The sequence below is a fragment of the Dryobates pubescens genome, chromosome 23 (genome assembly GCF_014839835.1).
Source record: "Dryobates pubescens isolate bDryPub1 chromosome 23, bDryPub1.pri, whole genome shotgun sequence".
Taxonomy (NCBI): Eukaryota; Metazoa; Chordata; class Aves; order Piciformes; family Picidae; genus Dryobates; species Dryobates pubescens.
In genome coordinates, this window is record NC_071634.1 from 673,163 (window position 1) to 690,068 (window position 16,906).

The 16,906-nt window shown below is 59.2% G+C and overlaps 1 protein-coding gene across 4 annotated transcripts in view; it reads right to left on the bottom strand.

Moving 5' to 3' along the window:
* Positions 1 to 2,979: 2,979 nt before the first annotated feature.
* IMMT (inner membrane mitochondrial protein) overlaps positions 2,980 to 16,906 on the bottom strand; it is a 28,683-nt gene continuing 14,756 nt past the window's right edge. The window contains exons 7-15 of one of the 4 annotated variants that reach the window (XM_054172234.1): positions 15,358 to 15,494; positions 13,308 to 13,411; positions 11,585 to 11,720; positions 10,718 to 10,847; positions 9,031 to 9,045; positions 6,671 to 6,894; positions 5,034 to 5,165; positions 4,582 to 4,711; positions 2,980 to 3,915 (exon numbers count right to left, since the gene is read on the bottom strand). In XM_054172234.1, coding sequence (XP_054028209.1) covers positions 3,311 to 3,915; positions 4,582 to 4,711; positions 5,034 to 5,165; positions 6,671 to 6,894; positions 9,031 to 9,045; positions 10,718 to 10,847; positions 11,585 to 11,720; positions 13,308 to 13,411; positions 15,358 to 15,494 — 1,613 coding nt within the window. In that variant the 3' untranslated portion in view covers positions 2,980 to 3,310. The remainder of the gene's footprint in view (positions 3,916 to 4,581; positions 4,712 to 5,033; positions 5,166 to 6,670; positions 6,895 to 9,030; positions 9,046 to 10,717; positions 10,848 to 11,584; positions 11,721 to 13,307; positions 13,412 to 15,357; positions 15,495 to 16,906) is intronic. The other 3 variants (XM_054172233.1, XM_054172235.1, XM_054172232.1) reach the window with 3 other exon arrangements.

The following is a 16,906-nucleotide window of genomic DNA, read 5'->3' on the forward strand; positions in this document are numbered from 1 at the left end:
AATGCTCCTCTGGAGCGTGGAGAAGCTGAGCCACGGGGAGCTGACGGCCTGTGGCACTATGGGTCAGCAGCTGACCAGAGAAGTCTGTCGTGGGGCTCTTGACCCAGATTGCCAAGAAAAGAGGCATAGCCTATGATGAAGAGAAACTTTGATACTTGCCTGGCTGAGAACGTCTGGAGAGCTGTACTGTGTGAGGACACAGTCTCAGGCTGCGCCAGGGGAGGTTTAGGCTGGAGGTTAGGAGGAAGTTCTACACAGAGAGAGTGATTGCCCATTGGAATGGGCTGCCCGGGGAGGTGGTGGGGTCACCATCACTGGAGGTGTTCAGGAGGAGACTTGATGGGGTGCTTGGTGCCGTGGGTTAGTTGATTAGGTGGTGTTGGATTGGTTGAGGGGTTGGACGCGATGATCTTGAAGGTCTCTTCCTACCTGGTTGTTGGGTTTTTTGTTTGTTTTTTATTATTATTAAACTTTCAGCCTGGGAAAAGGGGGCAGGCAATTAGAGATGCCGCTACGAAAGGAGATGAGACAGCGACGTCTCGTCTCACGACCTGGCGTCTCACTAGAGACACTTTAGGGCAGTTAAAAGAAGATCGCAAAGCCGCCGCTGCGGCAGCTGCTGCTACTGCTCCACATCAGCGCTCTGCGCCCATGCCTCGCCCCTGCCTCCGCCCGAGGATTCCGCTTCACCGCTGCCTTCTGTGCCTCCCCCTTTGCCTCTACCCTTTCACCTAGTCCGTGGCTACGTCGTGATCCGAGAGAGACTTGGAGGAAAATTAGGCAACAAGCGATGGGAGAAGGAGAGAATTGCTGTGCTTTCCCTGGCCTTACAGACGCGCAAGGGCGCTGGGTGTACGAGCTGGGGGCACGGCCGTTGTTGAGAGACTTAGGAAAGGCAGCTGCTGAAGCATGGTCTCTGCTCTCCTTACACTTGGAGTCTTTTGAAAACCGCGTTTGGGGCACTTTCAACCCCTTCCGAGCTCGCTTCTCCTGTCGGAGCCATCTGGACACCCGTGAGCTGGCTGTCTTTGATGCTCGGGCGCGGTGCAGCGCAGGGCGGCCGCAGGGTGAGCCGTGGCACGGTAGCTGCTGGGCTTGGCGCCGCATGCGGATCCAGCTCAAGCCCGCTGGCACCGAGATGCTCTCGCTCAGCGGACTGGCAGAGCAGGCTTTACGACATGTCCCTGGTCTACCTAAACCTTGTCCTTCACGGCTCTTAAACAGGGTCCCTCAGAGACTCTCCTGCAATTTACTGACAGACTTAAGGACTCGATAGGTAAGCAAGTTGATAATCCGGAACCTAGGGAGGTTCTGCCTCTATAGTTGGCGTTTGGGAATGCTAATGAGGAGCGTAAACAAATGCTGATTGCTTTAAAGGCTCCTACGATTGTGGAAATGATCGAGGCGTGTCAAAAATGCATTCTACGACAGCGAGCTGCAGCCTGTGGCTGTTGCGGTGGCCTCAGCCGGGGCGGGAGGAGTTGTCGCCGCGCTTAAGATGTCTCAGAGATGTTCCAATTGCGGACGAACGGAACACTTCAAACGAATGTGTCCTCTGAAACAACAAAGCCCTGGTGATCCTCAGTCGCCTACTTGGTGCTTGAAGTGCACAAAGGGTAAGCATTTTTCTCACCGATGCCGCTCAACATTTAATAGAATAGAATAGAATAGAACAGAATAGAATAGAATAGACCAGACCAGGTTGGAAGAGACCTTCAAGATCATGGCGTCCAACCTATCACCCAACACCACCTAAACAACTAAACCATGCAACCAAGCACCCCATCAAGTCTCCTCCTGAACACCTCCAGTGATGGTGACCCCACCACCTCCCCGGGCAGCCCATTCCAATGGGCAATCACTCTCTCTGTGTAGAACTTCTTCCTAACCTCCAGCCTAAACCTCCCCTGGCGCAGCCTGAGACTGTGTCCTCTTGTTCTGCTGCTGGTTGCCTGGGAGAAGAGACCAACCCCCACCTGGCTACAGCCTCCCTTCAGGGAGTTGGAGAGACCAAGAAGGTCTCCCCTGAGCCTCCTCTTCTCCCCTATGCGGCAACGCTTTAACATGCTTCCCGAAGGGGAACGGCAGCGCAGGTGACACCAAACAGCCCTCTCAGACCCTCGTCAGCGCCCCCTCCCCAGCTACAGAGGGAAGTGCCGGTTTGGACGTCTCCACAACAGCATCAACAGCAATGAGACATCATCTAGTTCACAAGGGGCCGCTAAATGCCTACGGTGCTATAGGGGCTTAGTGCTCTGCTCGTGGGATGATCTAGTCGTACCTTGCAAGGACTTTTTGAGTTACCTGGTGTGACAGATTCTGATTTTGAAGGTCAAATGCAAACCTTGGTGTGGACTCCATCCCCCCTGTCTTTATGCCTCCAGGAAGTGTTGTAGCCCAGCTGGTGCCTTTTGAAAATCATATAAGCAATATAGGAGGAAAAGAGAGGGGAGCAGATGGCTTTGGATCTACAGACCTCGACTTACAAGAGACCTGTGCTAGTTTGTCAACTTGTACTTCAAAACACTAAGCCCTCCAGAGTCTGGGTTTGTGGTACCATTGAGGCAGGAGCAGAGGTGGCTGTTACACCAGCATGAGACTGGCCGGATTCAATCCCTTGAGTGACTGCCTGAGGGCACTGGAGGAGCAACAAGGTGCCACAGATGTGCAAACTGAGTCCAGAAGGGCAGACTGCCACCGCTCTGCAGTGGAAACCCCCCTGAGTTACCTGCAGCCTCAAACATCTTGGCTTGGAGCTGTCCACTGCAGAGCAGGTCTGAGGAGGACAGGCAGGGGCAGAAGCCTACCACAGTCCCTGCTCTGACACCAGCTTAAGGTACAGCTACACAAACTTGTACCTGGGTTCTGTACCGAAGGGACACAGTGATCACATCCCTCACCCCTGGCAGGAGTGAAGAGCTGAGCTGCAACCCAGCTCAGGGAGCTCTTGTACTGCCCAGCACCAGCTGGAGCTCACAAAGGAGGCCAGCAGCAGAGAGGGTGAAGTTCTGGTTTATTCAGCTGACAAAGTGGCAAATGAATGGCAGGAGACAAACATTGTTTCGGTTGGGTCACAGTAGCCTGCCTGGTACCGTGGGGAGACAAAACTGTTACACAACCTGCAGAGAAGCTTCCTGGAGCTGCCTGCCAGGGTAGCTCACACCCAGTGCAAACACAGCCGTCGGAGTCAGACGCAGCGCAAGGCACCGGGGCTGCAGCCCGGCTCTGAGCCAGTGCCGCCAGCAGCCTGGGCGGCAGCTGCTGGGGAGCAGGGCTGGGAGCTGAGCGCCCCCTGGGCTGCAGGCCTGGCTCACTGCACCTGCGTCGTGCCCAGCCCCACGGCGCTGGCGTAGGCCGTCAGGATCTCCACCACCTGCTTGGTTTCCAGGGTCACCCTCGCCTCGCTCAGCCAGTCCTGGGCCACCCTCCTGGACTCCCCCCGCAGCTGGTTGACAAACTTGGCCGCCAGCTCCAGGTCCCCGCGCTCGATGCAGTAGGAGGCATAAGACAGCAGCTTAAAGGTGTCGAGGTCGGCAGGGCCCAGCTCAGCAGGGGGCTTCAGCTGCTGCGGGTGAAAGAGGAGCAGGGACTGCAGGTAGGAGAGGAAGTACTGGTAGAGGCTGTTCCTGGTCTCGTCGATCATGGCCACCCTCCTGGCCAGCTTCTGCACGCTGTGGAAGCGAGCCCGCAGCGCCTCCTCGCTGTACACGCCCCGCGTCAGCGACTGCGGCGGCAGCGCCCCCGTCAGGGTCTCTGTGAAGGCGTTCTTGCAGCTGGCCTGGATGGCCTTCACCGCGCCCCCCAGCGGCTCCGTGGGGCTGTCCCCGGAGCCTGTCTTCATGCAGTACTTGAGGGCCTCAACGGAGAGCCACAGCTGATGAGCCTTCCTGGCTTCCTCCTCTGCTACTGCATGACCTGCAAAGGAAGCCAAGGAGCGGCCTCAGGTGGGGCTGGGGACTACAGGAGCCTGGAACACAAGCAGTGAAACACATCCCTCTCAGCACCCTGCAGGCACAGCAGCTGTCCCTGGACATGTGCCCTCAAAGCGAGGCTGCGCTGCTGCTTAGGGCCACAACAGGCCCAGAGCTTCTGGGAGAGGCAGCCCGAGCTGGGTGCTCAGCAGCACTGCAAACCCAAGGGCAGTGAGCTCTGTGTCCAAGCCTGGCACTGTCACAGGCTTGGGCAAGGGGCCCTGGGGGTGGCACTGTCACAGGCCTGGGCAAGGGGCCCTGGGGATGGCACTGTCACAGGCCTGGGCAAGGGGCCCTGGGGATGGCACTGTCACAGGCCTGGGCAAGGGGCCCTGGGGGTGGCACTGTCACAGGCCTGGGCAAGGGGCCCTGGGGACGGCACTGTCACAGGCCTGGGCAAGGGGCCCTGGGGACGGCACTGTCACAGGCCTGGGCAAGGGGCCCTGGGGACGGCACTGTCACAGGCCTGGGCAAGGGGCCCTGGGGGTGGCACTGTCACAGGCCTGGGCAAGGGGCCCTGGGGACGGCACTGTCACAGGCTTGGACAAGGGGCCCTGGGGGTGGCACCGTCACAGGCTTGGGCAAGGGGCCCTGGGGGGTCTGTGCTCACTCTCCACGGCCTGCTCGATGCCCTTCAGCCGGGCGTAGGCTGTGTTGATGTCCAGGGTGAAGTTGTCCAGCTGCTCCTGCGTGAGGCGTCTGAACTGCACCTCCTGTTCACTCAGCTTCTCAGAGAGGTTCTGCAGCAGAGCAAGTTGTTTATGTCAGGCTGGCAGCAACCCTACAGGCAGCTCCCTGTTAAGATCCCTTCCTGTAGCCCTGCTCTTGCCCAGGACGATGCAGGGGTGAGAAGCTGCAGCTATGGGAAGCTGCTGCTCTGTAGCTGCCAACAGCTTCTCACCAAAGAACTTTCCAGACGAGGCTGAACACAGCCTGCACCTTCAGGCACCTGAGATCTCTTCAGGACAAGCAGGGTGTCCCCACCTGCATATCTCCCCTGGAAGGTGGCTCAGCCCCCCGCTATGCAGTGTGTGCTTTGCTCTGGACACTCCTCTCCCTCACCTGCTCAAACTCCACCTTCAGCTCCTGCTCCTGGACCTTGAGGACGTCCCGCAGGTGGTCAGTGTGGGCAGCAGCCTGGCGCCGCAGCTGCGTCCGCATCTCGTTCTCCATCACCTCTCGCACCTCCTCAACCTGCACACACAGCAGCCTGCTTACCCTGGCACTGCCAGGCTGGGGCTGTGCCAGGGTGGCACTGCCAGAGCCCAGCTGTCCTGCACAAATAGTGTGGCCAGCAGGAGCAGGGAAGTCATTCTGCCCTGTGCTCTGCACTGGTTAGGCCACACCTTGAGCCCTGTGTCCAGTTCTGGGCTCCTCAGTTTAGGAAGGACATTGAGAGACTTGAAGGTGTCCAGAGAAGGGCAACAAGGCTGGGGAGGGGTCTGGGGCACAGCCCTGTGAGGAGAGGCTGAGGGAGCTGGGGTTGCTTAGCCTGCAGAAGAGGAGGCTCAGGGGAGACCTTGCTCTCTGCAACTCCCTGAAGGGAGGTTGGAGCCAGGTGGGAGTTGGTCTCTTCTCCCAGGCAAGCAGCACCAGAACAAGAGGACACAGTCTCAAGCTGCACCAGGGGAGGTTTAGACTCGAGGTGAGGAGAAAGTTTTTCACTGAGAGAGTTGTTAGCCATTGGGATGTGCTGCCCAGGGAGGTGGTGGAGTCCCCATCCCTGGAGGTGTTCCAGAGGGGATTGGATGTGGCACTTGGAGCCATGGTTTAGGTGTCAGGTGTTGGGTGACAGGTTGGACTGGATGATCTCTGAGGTCTTTTCCAACCTTATTGACTCTGGGATTCTATGCTACAGCTGAGCCTCTGCTTCCAGTGCTAAAGAGCAGCCTCAGTGCCCACAGTGCCACCGAGCAGCACAGGGAGGGGATTCTGCCCCTGCTCTGCCCTGCTGAGACTCTATCTGCAGCACTGTCTCCAGTTTTGATGCCACCCAGCACAAGAGGGACCAGGAACTGCTGGAGAGTTTCCAGAGGAGGCCACCAAGATGATCAGAGGCTGGAGAACCTCCCCTGTGGGGACAGGCTGGGAGAGTTGGGGCTGTTCAGCCTGGGGAAGGCTCAAGGAAACCTTAGAGCAACTTTCCAGTGCCTGAAGGGCTCCAGGAGAGCTGGGGAAGGACTTGTGACAAGGGCTGGGAGTGACACTGTGAGACAGATTGGAGCTTCAGGAAGGGAGATTGAGACTAGAAGAAAATTCTTGGTGGCGAGGCTGGGGAGACTCTGGCACAGGCTGCCCAGGGAGGCCGTGGCTGTCCCCTCCCTGGAGGTGTTCAGGGCCAGGCTGGATGAGGCCTTAAGCAGCCTGGGCTAGGGGAAGGCTGGAACTGGATGATGCTTAAGGGCCCTTCCAACCCAACCCATTCTGTGAGCCTATGAACCTGCTGGAGGCAGGCTGCAGAGCCCCAGGGGGGCCGTGCCGGGTCAGGTCAGACTTCGGTTTTGACCCAGGAGTCCTGTGCCAGCAGACAGGAGCACGACGAGGTCATCCCTTTGCCTGCATGACTTCCCCATTCTAACTGCAGAGCTTCCCTGCTCAGCCCCTGCCCCCCCTGGGGCTCTCCCCGTCCCAGCAGGCCCCAGCTGCTCTGCGCGCCCTGCAGCCCCGCCGCAGCCTCGCCGCGCCGGGCCCCAGCTCACCTTCTTCTCCTGCTCCAAGTCGATCTGGCTGCGGTGGTGCTCCAGCGCCTTGGCCACCGCCGCCTCCAGGGCCTTCCTGTCCTCCAGCTTCTGCTGCTGCAGGGCGGCCTCCACACGCTGCTGCTGCCGCACCTGCTGCTCCGCCAGCTGCCGGCTCAGCTGCTCGATGCGCCGGTGGGCATGGGCCACCAGCGAGCTCAGGTCGTCCGGGGACAGCTGCCCGGCTGCGGGAGGAGCGGGGGCTGCGGGCACCCGATGGGCTGTGCCCGCCGCCGCCCCCGGCCTGCCGCCCCCCTGCCGCCCCCCGCCTAAGGCCCGGCTACCGCCCCCGGCCTAGCGCCCCCCTGCCGCCCCCAGCCTAGCACCGCCCTGCCGCCCCCAGCCTAGCGCTGCCCTGCCGCCCCCAGCCTAGCGCTGCCCTGCCGCCCCCAGCCTAGCGCCCCCCTGCCGCCTCCGGCCTAGCGCTGCCCTGCCGCCCCCAGCCTAGTGCCAGTCTGCTGCCCCCTGCCGCCCCCGGCCTAGCGCCAGCCTGCTGCCCCCTGCCGCCCCCAGCCTAGTGCCAGCCTGCTGCCCCCTGCTGCCCCCACCCTAGTGCCAGCCTGCTGCCCCCTGCTGCCCCCAGCCTAGTGCCAGCCTGCTGCCCCCTGCCGCCCCCAGCCTAGCGCCCCCCTGCTGCCCCCGGCCTAGCGCTGCGCTGCCGCCCCCAGCCTAGCGCCCCCCTGCTGCCCCCGGCCTGGCGCCCCCCTGCCGCCCCCCGCCTAAGGCCCGGCTACCGCCCCCGGCCTAGCGCCCCCCTGCCGCCCCCGGCCTAGCGCCCCCCTGCCGCCCCCGGCCTAGCGCCCCCCTGCCGCCCCCAGCCTGCTGCCCCCTGCTGCCCCCAGCCTAGTGCCAGCCTGCTGCCCCCAGCCTAGCGCCAGCCTGCTGCCCCCTGCCGCCCCCAGCCTAGCGCCAGCCTGCTGCCCCCTGCCGCCCCCAGCCTAGCGCCAGCCTGCTGCCCCCTGCTGCCCCCAGCCTAGTGCCAGCCTGCTGCCCCCTGCTGCCCCCAGCCTAGCGCCAGCCTGCTGCCCCCTGCTGCCCCCAGCCTAGTGCCAGCCTGCTGCCCCCTGCTGCCCCCAGCCTAGCGCCAGCCTGCTGCCCCCTGCCGCTCCCAGCCTAGTGCCAGCCTGCTGCCCCCTGCCGCCCCCAGCCTAGTGCCAGCCTGCTGCCCCCTGCTGCCCCCAGCCTAGTGCCAGCCTGCTGCCCCCTGCCACCCCCAGCCTAGTGCCAGCCTGCTGCCCCCTGCCGCCCCCGGCCTAGTGCCAGCCTGCTGCCCCCTGCCGCCCCCGGCCTAGTGCCAGCCTGCAACTGTCTCACTGCCCCCCAGCCCTGCCACAGCCTGAGGGTCTGCTCACAGCTCTGGCTGCCTCTTGCCTCACAGCCCCAGGTGAGAGTGCCCAGAGCAGCCCTGGCCCCGGGTCTAACCCTACAGATCACTGTGCCAGTCCCAGTGCCATCCTTTCTTCAGTGCTCCTCCACATCAGCTGCAGACTCCTGCTACCCAGTGGTACCTTTGAGGTTTGGCTGCCCCAGAGCAGCAGGGACCATGTGTGTGGGGGAGGGGACGAGCTGTGCCTGCAGCATTTGTAGCTGGAGGCCCAGCGCGTGGCTCAGGCTCTGCGCTTCACCCTGCCAGCTGCACTGCCAGCATGGAGACACCAGGGGCTCCTGGGCAAAGGCAGTGGAACTCCACAGGCCTGCAGGCAGCAGTGGTGCAGCAGAGCTCAGTGCAGGGCTGCCAGCACCACGCTCAGCTGCTGCACTGGTACAGAACAGGGCTTACTGCCTCAAACTGCATTCCATCAAAGGGGGAAAGTAAATGATCATCAACCTCAGAACCAGAGAGGTTCTCAACACTCCTAAAGTCAGTCATGGAGATAAAGAGGACCCAGTGCCTCCACAGGACACAGCTCTGGCCCTGGTGACCCCGCTCGGAGCAGCCCTGCATGGCTCTGCGAGCTCACCAGTACCCAGGCCCTGTGCTGGGGGGACCCAGCACCCCTCGGGCCAGGGCTGCTGTCGGGGGGCCTGCTGCCAGACAAACACCAGCACTCTGCTCCCTCTGTTCCTGACTGGAAGCCCAGCAGCACAGAAATGGCTTCAGTTCACCAGGAAAATGGAATCCTGCCTTTCAGGAGCCACAGCCACACTGACCTGGGCAGCCTGTGGGTTGAGCTGGCCATGCAAAATGAGCAGAAAGGATCTCAGAGCAAACCTCAGACTGAAGTGACTTAGGACTGCAGCATTCCACCCCTCTGTTGATATGCCACACAAAGACAGAAAGGACAGAGAAGAGATGGCATCCACAAGGCACAGGAACTCACCTAGGTCAGTTATCTCTGCAACAGAAAGAGAAGAGGGTGGAAAAGTTAATGCATGGTCACTACAGCAAGTCAGTTGTGCAGGAGAAAAGCAGGGAACTAAGAGCTGCTCATCTACAGTGACTTCACCATGAGCCCAGGTCCCCAGGAGTTCAGCAGGAGCAGTATGCCAAGTACAGGGAAGAGGGAGGCCAAAGCATCCCAACAACAGAAATCACCTCTGGAAAGCCACAGGTGGGTGCTGAAGTTCAGCCAAAGCAAGGGATGCAAGTTGGAAGGAGAGAAGTGCAGCAGGGCACTGGAGTCTGACAGCTCTGCTCTTACAGGGCAGAAGCAGTTGGCTAAACAAAGCCCCAGGCAGCAGAGGGAGGCAGGGATGCTGAGCAGTCACTCCCACACACAGCCACCCCTTGGGAAGCTCCAAAGGGCAGTGAGTGCAAGCCCCAAAGGTGTTGTCCCCTTCCCCTGCACAGCTCCATCTGCAGGGTGCCTCAGTACAACCCAGGAGCACGCTGGGCCCACCAGCTGCTCACTGAACACCCTTCCCCCACATGCACTGGGGGGCTGGGGCTATCTTCAGCCCAAGCTGGCCACTCCAGAGAGCAGAGTCCTGCTAGGGACCATGGTGCACGTTTCCAAAGCAGGAAGCAGCAGCTAGCCACATTAACAGCACTTCCATCTGGAAGGAAATCTCTTGTGGCTCAGACATGATGGTCCCCTCTGAATGGCCACATCTGAGGCCAGCTGCTGCAGCTGTTGTTAACATGTGACTGCAAGGAGCTGGGCAAAGGGCGTTTTGAGCAGCAAGTGCTCCCAGGACACAGCAGAGCTCTCCCAGCAGCCTGTCCCCAGCACTGGTGCACACACAGTGTGCTGAGGGCACTGCTGGGGGAGGCTGTGGCCCAGCTGTCTGCTCAGCCACCACTGCAACAGGAGGTCAGCTCCCTCCTGCTTCCTTCCTGCAAGGCTGTGGCGTGCAGGCACCACAGCTGACCCTGGCAGGACTCCCTGGCAGGAGACAAACAGCCCAGCTGCTCTGGCATCACATTCCACAATTCACCCTGTCCCAGGGAGAGCAGAAAAGAGCTGAAGCAGAAACACTCCAACACCTCAAATAATGACAAGCTTGTGAGATTTCAGACCCCAGGCAAGGAACTGCAACAAGAGCAGCATGGAAACTCCCCAAAGGGCTGCTGTGCAGCAGCTGCAGGCAAGCCACTGTGCCAGGTTCACTTAGGAGTAAGACATCCTGGGGTAGGCAGGGTGTGAGCAGGGAGTTCTGTCTCTCAGAACTCAGTTCTGTCATGGCAGTGATGAACTAGAGCCACTCAGGGAGTGCTTTATCACCCTAGCAGTGGTGTCTGCAACAGCTCCAAACAGTCAGCCAGTGAGCAACACAGATCTGGTCCATGTCTGGAGTGGCCTGGAACACCATGGCAGGGCAGAGCTGTCTGAACAGCCAGGTGGTGTTTGCCCTACAAGAGCTACCTTTGGTGAAACTTCCCACCCAGCACAGGGGTCCCACCTCACAGCCCTGCTTCAGGTCACTTCCTGGGGAACTCACTTTTCACTTCAAACCAACCAGTCCAGTGGGGATCCCCCAGGGTGCTGGGCATGCAGCTGAGTGCCACAGCTACAGAAGCACTGCCAGGGGCACCTATCCATCAGCAGGCTGCCAGTGGAGACTTACTGAGCCCCTTCCAGCCAGACTGCAGGTCGGGAGTGATGCTGTCAAGCTCCCGCTGGAACTCCTCCCGAGCCTTGGCCACCAGCTCGTGGTACTGAGCCACGATCTTAGCCTCAGCCTGGGCTGCCTGCACCTGCAACAAACCAAACCCAGCTCAGTTATTCTCCAGGGCAAGCACTGAGCAGAGGCAGATCCCACTGAAAGCAGCTATCAGTACCCTCAAGCCCAACCAAAGCAGTCGCTGTGGGGACAAAAAGCCCCCGGGGAGAGCAAAGCTCTCTTGCACAGGGGCTGCTTGCTGCTGCAGCTCCCACTGCCCCCTCTGTCTCACAGGCACTCTCTGAACAGACAGCCAGGACCAAGACAGTATCTGCAGTTCAGGTTCTCTCCTTGCACATCTCCAGCTCTCCTCCTCTGCCTACAGTCACCCTGGTAAGCTCACTGTGTGATGCCCTCCTCAGGTACTTGTGCTGTTCCCACTGCCAGGCTGCACTGCCTGGAAGCACAGCTGGATGTACTCCAGCTGTCCTGCACAGGGAGATGGATTTCACCTCCATGTTTCTTCCCCACTCTTCTGAGCTGCAGTGTGATTTCCCCACCAAGCCATTAGCAGACAGTGCTGCTCCTGCTCCCTGACCTCATGCTAAATGCCTCTTCCAAGCACAGGAAAGAATCCCACGTGGCCTGCAGGAGGACTGACACCCACGGAGCTGCTGGAGACTCGCAGGACAGAGCTCAGGTTCTCACAGAGACCTTGGCATCACCAGCTCCAAACCTGAGTGCAGCTCCAGAAGGGGGAATGCACACTGCAGTGTCCCCTCCTGCAGGGGCTGTGCCAGTGGAGGTCTGCAGCAGCTGGGGAGGTGTTACCTTCTTCACAACGTTGTCCAAGTCAACGAGCATGTGGTGAAGATTCTCCTCTGCAGCTGCAATGTGAGGCTTGGCTCCTGCCAGCTGAGACTTCTTGGCATTCTCAATGACTCCTTTTGTCTTCTCCAGCTCCTCTCTGAAAGAAAAGCAGCTGCCAGCTGTAGCCAGCTCTGCCTCACAGCCTGGCAGCGAGCAGAGCTGACTCGAGGCTGGCTAAGATGCTGTGATTGAAGAATTGTTTCTTCCACAGCCTGAAACCTGAAGATGTCAGTGAGTCAGTGCCATGTGAAGTGAGGATCAGAGATGGTGCAGCCAGGGCTCAAGAGGGAAGCTCCCTGGAAGGAGCTGGCATCAGTAAAACTCAGGTAGGACTGGAAAGCAGCCAGCCATCACCTAGCAGGATCAAGGACACCCTCTGAACATGGCAGAGGAGCTTGGGGCTGGATGACTGACAGAGATAAGTGAAGATGGCAGAAAATGTACAGAGCTCTGCCAGGATGGATTCTCCCCAGTGCTTCCCCCAGTGTAACTGGAGGTCAAGGGAAAGTGGGGAAGGCTTCTGAAGAGCAGCTGAGGGAACTGGGGATGTTTAGTTTACAGGAACTGAGGCTGAGGGGAGACCTTCTGGCTCTCTACAGCTCCCTGCAAGGAGGATGGAGCCAGGTGGGGGTTGGTCTCTTCTCCCTAGTAACCAATGACAGAACCTCCAGGTGCAGCAGGGGAGGTTTAGGCTGGAGAGTAGAAGAAACCTCGCTGAAAGGTTTCTCAACCACTGCAACAGGCTCCCCAGAGAGGTGGCTGAATCCTCATTCTTGGAGGGGTTTAAAGGAGGCTGAGGGCCGTGGCTCAGCACCAGCCTTAGCAGAGCTAGAGAATGGTGACCCAGTCCTGAAGGTCTTTCCCAAGGGAAGCAATTCCATGATTCTACAAAGCACTCCTTGTGCACAGCCAGGCAAACAGAGCAGGCTTCTGGAGACCTCACTGGAATAAGGAACCAGCTTTATAATCAAGCAGCAAAGAAAAGCAAAGGCAGAAGAGCACTGGGGAAGGGGAGCCAGTGCACCTGGGGCTGCCATTTGCCTTCACTCTTTGAGCCCTCAGCTGCACCCCCTGACCATTTCCAGTCAGCAGAGACAGGAGGAGTTTGTTCCTTGTACAGCAGCTGCGCAGCTGGGAGGCTCCTGCCGCCCCCCTGGCATGGCTCACACAGGACCTCAGACTGCCAGCAGTGCTCCACTGCAGGAGTCAGGCTCCTCAGATGTGCTCAGGAGAAGCCTCTTACCTGTGCCAACAGCTCACTGCTTAAGCAGGTCATGACAGCCAAAAAAGCTACTGATGGGAGTGGCGAGGCCCAGGGAGTCCCTCGAGCACGTTTAACACCAGCCAGATCCCCCCCGAGCGGTGCTGAAAGGACTCTGGGCTGATCCTGTTTAATCTTACTACCTCAGCAACACCACACTGAATACCAAGGAGCTGCAGGTCTGGAGAAGAATGGGGCTGTTGCAGGCCCTCTGGCACACTGAGGACCACGGGAGCAGGCACCCAAGGAGCACCCACTGGAAGTTAAGAGATTCCTGAGTGCAGGAAACCTTTCTTCAGCCTGGCACCCTAACCAGACACCTTCATTTCCTGCCAGCACAGCCAGCAGTGCAGCTGGTGCCTGCCAGCCCTCCCATGGCTGACACAACTCAGCACTTGGTGAGCCTCAGAGCAGGGAACTTACTTGGCTTTCAGAAGGGAATCAGCAGCCTCATCCACTGCTCTCCTGCGATCCTTCAGGGCCTCCTCCAGCGTGCGCCACTGCGAGGACTTCTTGTCCCCAGCGTCCTGCGAAGCACAGGCTGAGGTCACTGCAGAGATCCACACCCTGCTACCCCATCTCCCTCAGCCTGACCCACAGCAGAGCTGGAAGCCTCACTCAGGGCTTTTCCCTTCCCAGCTTTGCTGGGTGTTAGCTGGCAGAAGCTTGTGTGAGCATCACTGGCTGGGGCCACGGTGTGGGAGCGATCTCCACGTGCCACTCTCACGCTTCCAGAGTGCTCCCAGGCCTAGTGCTCCCAGGCCTAGTGCTCCCAGCTCAGGCATGCTGGAAAGATGCTTACTTTCAAAGCCAGTCTAATACCTAACCCTGAAAGCAAGCTCCTAAGAACCTGGGCTTTAACTATGTGATTCAGCCTCCAATGCTTGCTAAGGTGCCCAGATGCCCCTCTCTGACCAACCACTACACAATATTCTCTGCTCCAGAAGGGAAGAGGAAGCAGGAGCCCCACTCAGGCCCCAGCAGTGGCACACCTGAACCACAAGCTGGTATTGCTCATGGGCATGGACCTGATGGAACAGGTCCAGAGGAGGCCATGAAAATGCTCAGGGGCTGGAGCAGCTCTGCTCTGGGGACAGGCTGAGGGAGCTGGGGGTGTTCAGCCTGGAGAAGAGAAGGCTCCAGGGAGACCTAACAGCAGCCTGCCAGGACCTGAAGGGGGCTACAAGAAGGCTACAGAGAGACTGTTTGCAAAGGCCTGCAGGGACAGCACCAGGGGCAATGGCTTCAAACCAGGGCAAAGCAGATTGAGATTGGATGTGAGGAACAAGTTCTGCCCCAGGAGGCTGCTGGAACACTGCAACAGGCTGCCCAGGGAGGTGGCTGAGGCTCCATCCCTGGAGCTATTCCAGGTGAGGCTGGACAGGGCTGTGGGCAACCTGCTCCAGTGGAGGATGTCCCTGCTGAGTGCAGGGGGTTGGGCTGGGTGAGCTTTGGACCCCTCCAGCTCAGACCATTCTGTGATTCTGTGATCCCCTGCTCCTTTCAGACAAGAAGCAAACAAGCACCAGAACAAGAGGACACAGTCTCAAGCTGTGCCAGGGGAGGTTCAGGCTGGAGGTGAGGAGGAAGTTCTTCCCAGCAAGAGAGATTGGCCATTGGAATGTGCTGCCCAGGGAGGTGGTGGAGTCCCCATCCCTGGAGGTGTTTAGGAAGAGCCTGGATGAGGCCCTGGGTGCCATGGTTGAGTTCATCAGATGGTGCTGGGTGAGAGGTTGGACTCAGTGATCTCAAAGGTCTTTTCCAACCTGGTTAATTCCATTCCATTCTATTTTGGCAAAGGGAATTGGTTCAGTGGCATTCTCAGGGTGGACAGCACGGCACCACAACTACACCCAGGTGAAAAGAGGGCTGGGAATTGAGATGCAGTGAATTAAAATACAGCATGGAGAATATCAGCAAACTTCAGCTTCTCTTTTTGCCAAAGGGATTCATCTTGGGGACAAAGTCCTTAACACTCAAAAGCAAACTCACTGCATTGCTCAGCTGCACCACATTTGACCTGCCAGGTGAGGGAAGGCTGAGAGCTGGCTCTGCTCAGCCTCCAGAAGAGAAGCCTGAGGGCAGACCTCATCACCATGGCCCAGCACATCAAGGGTGGCTACCAGGGGCATGGAGACTCCCTTGGTGCAAGGAGTGCCATGGCAAAGCCCAGGGGTGATGGGGACAAGGTGCTGCTGGAGACATTCCCATTGCACCCCAGGAGCACAGCCAGGCCTGGCCTCAGCTCCCAGGGGCAGCAGTGGAGTCCCCTGCATGGGACAGGCTGCAGGCTCAGCTTGCCAGGGTGCTGGGCCAGCTCATCTCAGCTGCACCACCACCTGCAAAGCCTGGAGCAGAGTTAAAACAGTGCTAAAGGCACAGATGTTGCAAGCAAGGTTTCCAACTTTATCATTGTGAGATCCCAAGTTCTATTGAACACAATAGCAAAGAAGTCCCTGTCTGCCCAGCTTACCTCAGAACTGTCCATGGCCTCCTTCAGTATCTGGGAATGGGCATTCACTGCCTGCACAGCAGACTCCTGGGCAGTGATGGCCTGAAGGGTGATGCGAGCTGTGGTGCTGAGGGCTCCTTCTAGGGCTGCTGCAAGGGCTGGAGGAGAAATTCATTAACTGAATTAAATTCCAAGGGAAAGAGCCTCAGGATTAGTAAAAGGACACAGTGTGTCCTCTGCACCTGCATGTGGTACTTTCTCTGCCCCAGAGGAACTGGTCACTTCAGGAGCTACGCTTGCAGCCCACAGAAGGCAGGTCACCTGCAGCTGCTCCTTGCTTAGGGGAGCACTGAGGTGCAAGCCTGCATGCTGGCAGCCAGGCACCAGTCCTGTCCCCCAGGGATCAGTGCTGGGCCCCAGCCTCTTTAACATCTTCACTGAAGATCTGGATGAGGGGATTGAGACAGTCATCAGCAAGCTGGGAGCAGATGTTGGTCAGTTAGAGGCCAGAAGGGCTCTGCAGAGGGACCTCGACCGACTGGACAGATGGGCAGAGGCCAACAGGATGGCATTCAACAAGTCCAAGTGCCAGGGGCTGCACTTTGGCCACAGCAACCCCAGGCAGAGCTACAGGCTGGGGGCAGAGTGGCTGAGAGCTGCCAAACAGAGAGGGACCTGGGGGTGCTGATTGACAGCTGCCTAAACATGAGCCAGCAGTGTGCCCAGGAGGCCAAGAGGGCCAATGGCATCCTGGCCTGCATCAGGAACAGTGTGGCCAGCAGGAGCAGGGAGGTCATTGTGCCCTGTGCTCAGCACTGGTTAGGCCACACCTGGAGTCCTGTGTCCAGTTCTGGGCTCCTCAGTTTAAGAAGGACATTGAGAGACTTGAAGGTGTCCAGAGAAGGGCAACAAGGCTGGGGAGGGGTCTGGAGCACAGCCCTGTGAGGAGAGGCTGAGGGAGCTGGGGTTGCTTAGCCTGCAGAAGAGGAGGCTCAGGGGAGACCTCATTGCCCTCTACAGCTACCTGAAGGGAGGTTGTAGCCAGCTGGGGGTTGGTCTCTTCTCCCAGGCAGCCAGCACCAGAACAAGAGGACACAGTCTCAAGCTGTGCCAGGGAGCTGCATTCACAGAATCACCAAGGCTGGAAGAGACCCCAAGGATCATCAAGTCCAACCTGGCACCACAGACCTCATGACTAGACCATGGCACCAAGTGCCACATCCAATCCCCTCTGGAACACCTTCAGGGATGGGGACTCCACCACCTCCCTGGGCAGCACATTTCAGTGGCCAACAACTCTCTCTGGGAAGAACTTTCTCCTCACCTCCAGCCTAAACCTCCCCTGGCACAGCTTGAGACTGTGTCCTCTTGTTCTGGTGCTGCTTGCCTGGGAGCAGAGCCCAACCCCCAGCTGGCTCCAACCTCCCTGCAGGGAGTTGCAGAGAGCAAGAAGGTCTCCCCTGAGCCTCCTCTTCTGCAGGCTAAGCAATCCCAGCTCCCTCAGCCTCTCCTCACAGGGCTGTGCTCCAGACCCCTCCCCAGCCTTGTTGCCCTTCTCTGGACACCTTCA